General features: G+C 37.4%; 1 protein-coding gene and 1 non-coding gene across 2 annotated transcripts; both read right to left on the reverse strand.

Moving 5' to 3' along the window:
• Nucleotides 1-2,696: 2,696 nt before the first annotated feature.
• On the reverse strand, nt 2,697-2,768 carry TRNAC-GCA (transfer RNA cysteine (anticodon GCA)). Its single transcript has one exon. It is a non-coding gene; the product is annotated as a tRNA-Cys (tRNA).
• A 671-nt stretch (nt 2,769-3,439) lies between these two features.
• LOC126616934 (uncharacterized) lies at nt 3,440-3,823 on the reverse strand. Its single transcript, XM_050285050.1, has one exon. It carries the CDS (start codon nt 3,821-3,823, stop codon nt 3,440-3,442), a length of 384 nt encoding a protein of 127 aa, XP_050141007.1.
• Nucleotides 3,824-6,000: the final 2,177 nt, after the last annotated feature.

The raw sequence follows: 6,000 nt of genomic DNA on the forward strand, positions 1-6,000 counted from the left end.
GTACACATGGATGTGACTCATCAAAATCGAAAGAGTCATCAAGAGAGACACGTGTCAACACTATGCTGAAAGGAATTAATTAATTTATTTGGTTTTAATTTAATTAAATCAAATATTAACTGATGGAGTCAAATCATGAACTGGCCCACAAATCGAGTCTTGGTTTTTTGTCAATTAATCAAGCCCACAATCAAGGCCAAATCCATTCGTAGTCAAGGCTTGGAGAGTTTAGAAATATTAAGGTTCCAAGACAAAGAAAAGGATCCAGAAATCATTCAAGCAGACGTTGCCAAAGTTCAAGCACCCAAAGCCCCAAAAAACTCAGAAGAATTCATAAAGTTCTATGCATTCTTCACCCAACCTTCGAAAAATCATCAAGCACTATTACCCGTGTCAATCCTTCCATTCACCAAGAGCCAAAACCTCTCGGCAACCGTTCATCCGAGACCAAGTCAACGGCATCATGACCCTTGGATCAACAACCTACACATCTACACATCTTTCGGAGATCAAATAAGAGGAAATTTGTAAACAAAGATTGTTAACCCTACTAATTCATTAATACAAATTTACTTTGTACATGTGTTCTTTTGTTATTTGCTACGGAAAATTCATGTTTACAGCAACACGGCTCTTTTTCTTACTTTGCATAAATGCTTATGTATATGCAAAGTAATATGGATGTCAATTATTGCATGCTCTATAATAATCATACAATCTGCAAAACTAATCAAAATTAATAGCCAAAATTGTATTATATTATCAATAATAAAGTATTGATAATGCACACAATAATATAATTGAGAAATATTACTGTACCATTTTACTCCATCTCTCTCTAGGTGATATTGATACATAACCTCATTTGAGTTCCATAGAGCAATTCTGTTAGAATATAGCTTTCTCAGTTGTACGAGTCTTAATCACGACATCGTCTTCGTCTGCCATGACTCCCATTGGTGAGGTTGACTGGCCAAAGGCCACGTTGTCGTTGCAGGTTGGCGTCCCTGATACATCGAACTTCTTGCTGGCAGTGCAGCTTTTGGTGGTGATAAATATGTAGGATAGCATTTTATGACGATATGTGAGTTCGTGGTTTTGGTTTGTAGAAGTTTGATATGTGAAAGATGAGACTAAGTTGATGATAAAGAGATAAGGATTTGGGTTGGCCATGGTGAGCTTGACGTGATGATGACCAAGAGCATCCATTTTTGTTTCCTTTGCTTTCTAATGCTATCTTCTTCCTTTCATTTGTAGTTCGGTAAATCGACTTGCACATGCATTTGGATTTCATTATGTACAAGAGATTTACAAAATATTGTGAAGGTGGTTTAGAGCCTTTACATAAGGTAAAATAACTGGTGAGTGAGAAGAATGGTCTGTAACGGAGAGGCGGTTTTTCCTTCTTTTTCCTATGTGTTCTTCCCTTCCTTCTAGCTCTTCTCCTTCATTAATTTATATGGAATGGAATCATACCACCAGTTGCTACTTCTGGATATTACACATGTCTTCACTTGCGCACTCCTAATAACGGCAAGATGTTGCCACCTGCAAGATACCAACGTATACAATGCAAGACTTCCACTTCTTCACTTGCGCACTCCTAATAACCCCAAGATGTTGTCACCTGCAAGATACCAACGTATACAATGCAAGACTTCCACTTCTTCACTTGCGCACTCCTAACCCCAAGATGTTGTCACCTGCAAGATACCAACGTATACAATGCAAGACTTCCACCTCTTCACTTGCGCACTCCTAATAACCCCAAGATGTTGTCACCTGCAAGATACCAACGTATACAATGCTAGACTCCCAGCCTTTCATTTTAGATGGTGAATAATCACCAATCATTAACTTGTCAACACACCCTTATTTGGTAAAAATATCAAGCCAATCTCATATAATCACCCTTCTCCAAGTCAAACTAAAAACATTTCCAATTACATATGAACATGAAATAATACTAGCTAGTTTTTTTTTGAAATAATTTCGTTGCAAAAAAGATTTTGAAATCTAATAAAATCATTATGTAAAAATAATTACCCACACATACATATATAATCATTTTTTTTAATACGGAATTTTACAAGTAGATCGATGAGAAGTAGCATCATGTAACAAATAACATGAGTGATCAGGTTCGGTGGTTCCAATTGGTTTTATCTATAAATCTCAACTAGCAACTAAAGCAAACACGATTACATTCAAGAGTGCATTTACATACATACTTAAAAGATTTATATAAATTTAGTAAATGACAAATGGAAAACACACACCCTTTTTAACATCACACACTCATATTTGATCTCTGCTATTGTTTTCGTTTGATACCTTTAATCTGATGGTCATAAATAAGAATGGATGCGTGAAAATCATCTCCCTTACTAAAATAGAATAGTTACTTAAAATAATATTGGATCTTTATAAATCTTTTACACAACTGAAATTGGAGAAAATATGCATTTTCAATGTTGTAAGATAAATGTGATTATGTGATAAGTAGGTAAACAATATTTTCATGTGACAAAGTATTAGCTAGAGGGGGTTTACACATTTCATGTGATTTTATCATGCTTTGCAAATTTCAACCAAAAAGATTTTTTTTTTTATTGTAAAAAAATCCACTCCACATTATCAAATTGGGCATTTATCTGTAAATAGCAGCAAAAATAAGAACAACATTAAAATATATGAGGGCCCAACCGGGTTCGAACCGGTGACCTCTTGATCTGCAGTCAAATGCTCTACCACTGAGCTATGGACCCAATTGTTTCTTAATTCCAGTGTTAACATTAATAACCTTTGGTATATTTCTCTTTATTTGTAAGTAAGAGATTTAGGTTCGATTTTCGCCAAATATGAATTTAAACCACATTATTATAGCTAACGGGTGTGAGACTTAGTCCACTTCTCCATCCTTTAGTGTAGATAATATTGTTTGTTAAAAGAAAAAAAAAACATTAATAACCCTTTATAACTACTTAGTACTACAGTCCAATGATATTCCTGTTCATTTATAAGTGAGAGGTCTTAGGTTCGATTCTCACCAAATACGAATTTGAACTACATTGGTAGCCCATTGCGAGGCAAAACTCATCTCATCTCCTTTAGCGTAGATAATATCCTTTGTTAAAAATTACAACAACAAAAAAAACCCTTTATAAACAAGGCTGCTAAATCATATAAATTTGTTTAGACAAATAGACTTATATGTCTAAATTCCAGTTAGTCATTGTCAAATTTTAGTTTTTTCACTGGTTGTGCTAATTAAATTCTTATGTGCATTTAGAAGCTGCTCACACTGGATGATAATATTGTATGAAATGGTATTTTGAGCTTTCCCAGAAACTCAAAAACAGCCAAAATTAAAAATTAAAAAATAAAAATAAAAAAAAATAAAAAAAAGGAAACCAATTCATCATATAATTGGGTTTCTCTACACCAATTCATGATCAACCTCTCTGCGTCTCTCACCCTCCCATAAGCCCAAGGACCGCACGACCAAAACCGACCCCGCCACGATCAAGGCGGCAAACACCGTCGGCACGAAGAAATCCAAGCTAGATCGCTGAATCATGTGAGCCGGGAAGCACATTGACTCTCTCGGATAATCCAAGGGTAACCTAACAAACCCCTCTCCGGTGCAAGACTTGGCTAAGGGTGAGAAGGGTGATATCGCCGTGAGGAACGCAATCTCAGGAGAGAAAGACGCCAAGGCCACTGTGACTGACAAAAGAAGCGTCCAGGTGGTCATGTAGAGAAACACCGGCCACCTGGACGCAGCAGCTTGGAGGATGGGGTGGAAGAACGAGAGAGACATTTCACAGAGTTGTGGAAGAAGGTGGCTTTAGGGTGTTAGGTTGTAGACAACACTTAAGGGAGCAATAGAAGGGGGTGGAAGCACGTTGTATGTTGAACCATTTGTCCAAGTTTTTGGTGTTATGACGAAATTGTCCTCATCTGTTGGTTCAGTTGCATGTTCTCGTCCGTAGAGGGGGTCACGATTTTCTTCTGTGATTGTATGGGGGCGGATAGGAACACCACGTCAATTTACCCCAACGTGATCTAGGTACTGGGAAATGTTTGGCTTTGGCGCTAACTAAACTTCATAAGAATACTGCGGCAATCATTACGAACCCGTTTAGAACTTGCCAAGCATACTGCGGCAATAATGTTAATGACTTCAGAAGAATGCCGCGCGTTGAAGCCTTAGCGGTTATTAACTACGAGTTGTACAGCTGCGGGTTACCCAAACTCACCATTCTTAGCTCCTTCACAATGTTCATGATCTCTCCCTTATCTCCAGACCACTCTATTCTCCCAGTTGGAACAAATCTGCAGATGCCTGCCAACACCAAACTTTCTACCAAGTTCGAATCAGAGAAGAGTTTGTACAAACCTTATTGATTCCACCAAGCATTTGAGTGTCAAATTCCAAATCAAGAGAACAGAACCCATCATTGAAGTTTATCTGAACTTAGTTCTTGTAACGCGGGGGACTGGAGCTCTCGTGTTTCTTTGGTCAGACCAAACTGCACCATCTGTTTTAACAAGGCCCTTCCTGATAAAGGCTCCAAGTCAAATGATCTGAAGATAATTTCCTGCACCTGTTTTACATTAGCAATGGGCAACAAAGTTAGGATATATCAAGTAAATGGGAAAATGGTTATAGCAGCAAACATAAACAGCAATGAGCAGATAAATGTAGGAGTGCAATTGCGATTTTGTTTAAGGCGAATGAGTAAAAGAGATAAACTGGAAAATTAACGAAAATAAGGTTTTGCCGGGATGAAATATGTTACCACATTGCTCAGCCACTGTATGAAATGTGGGAAATAGAGTTAAAGAGCAGTCAATAGCAGCCAAGTTCTCTTCCTGTAATTGCCCTGACGGTCATTGACACAGTTATTTCAAGAAAGCTTCCCAATACTGAGGAAGCGACCACTTATGCCTTGCCACTGGAGCAGTCTTTTACTTTCAGGCATCAACCAAAGGGCAAATGAGGAGCAACAAACCAGAAACCAAACTAGTATCAGAGCTAGAATAAAACTAGTAACATTGCTTATATACATCACAACTTCGACTCTAAATTACAAAGCATGTGGTAAAATAGTATACTCACCAATGATGCTTCTCAAAACTAGTAGCAGAGCAAATCTCCAATAGTATCCGGTTCATGTCACATCGGAAAATAAACACCACAAGATGATGCAGCATATAGAGGCCAGGCCAGGGCCAAACCCAACACTTTATTATGTCTACAGACAAGGATAAAACAACTTTCGCAGCATACATGGTACAAACAACACCTCAGGCATACATCCAAATTCATGATTTGGACACAACACAACACACCTAACCACATGCAACCTACAAAATTTAGATGGATGCATATTCCTACCTCGCAACAATGCTGATGAGTGCAAACTCTTCACATTCGGCAGAGATTCATCCAATTATGTGTATTATGGAAAAAGCTTCCGAATTAAAGCACAGTTCACAGGAAGGCTGGATACCAACATATCCTGCTAATCCACGTTTTGCAAAAGCACTTACCAATCCGATAACGTACTTCTTCACCAATATGAAAAGTGATGAACAAAAATGAACTCGTTTAACAGAACGGATAAAAGCAAGGAAAATGTTAAACCCAATTCGAAGCTCTGCATACATCAGTGTCTCAACCAACCATTTCATTTCACATTTCATACTTCATTCATATGGATCTCGAAGCTCTGCATCAAATATCATATATCTAACAAGACCCAGAATTGACATAATTGAAAGATCCAACCCTAACATACAAGATAGAAGAACAAAATGGTTTGAAGGAATCCTAGAACAAAAAAAGGGACACATATTGCAACATAATTTTGGGAAAATTTGAGCATTTTTTCCCCCAACTTAATCAAATCATTAATAATTGAAATACCAACTTAAATCAGAAAATGAAGAAAATAATAAAATGGGTAAACACTAACAGAGGAAATGGATCAA

The sequence above is a fragment of the Malus sylvestris genome, chromosome 3 (assembly GCF_916048215.2).
Source record: "Malus sylvestris chromosome 3, drMalSylv7.2, whole genome shotgun sequence".
Lineage (NCBI taxonomy): Eukaryota > Viridiplantae > Streptophyta > Magnoliopsida > Rosales > Rosaceae > Malus > Malus sylvestris.

Bases quoted from the DNA above. Each gene is read 5' to 3' on its own strand.
- LOC126616934 (XM_050285050.1), bottom strand. From the start codon at position 3,823: ATGTCTCTCTCGTTCTTCCACCCCATCCTCCAAGCTGCTGCGTCCAGG.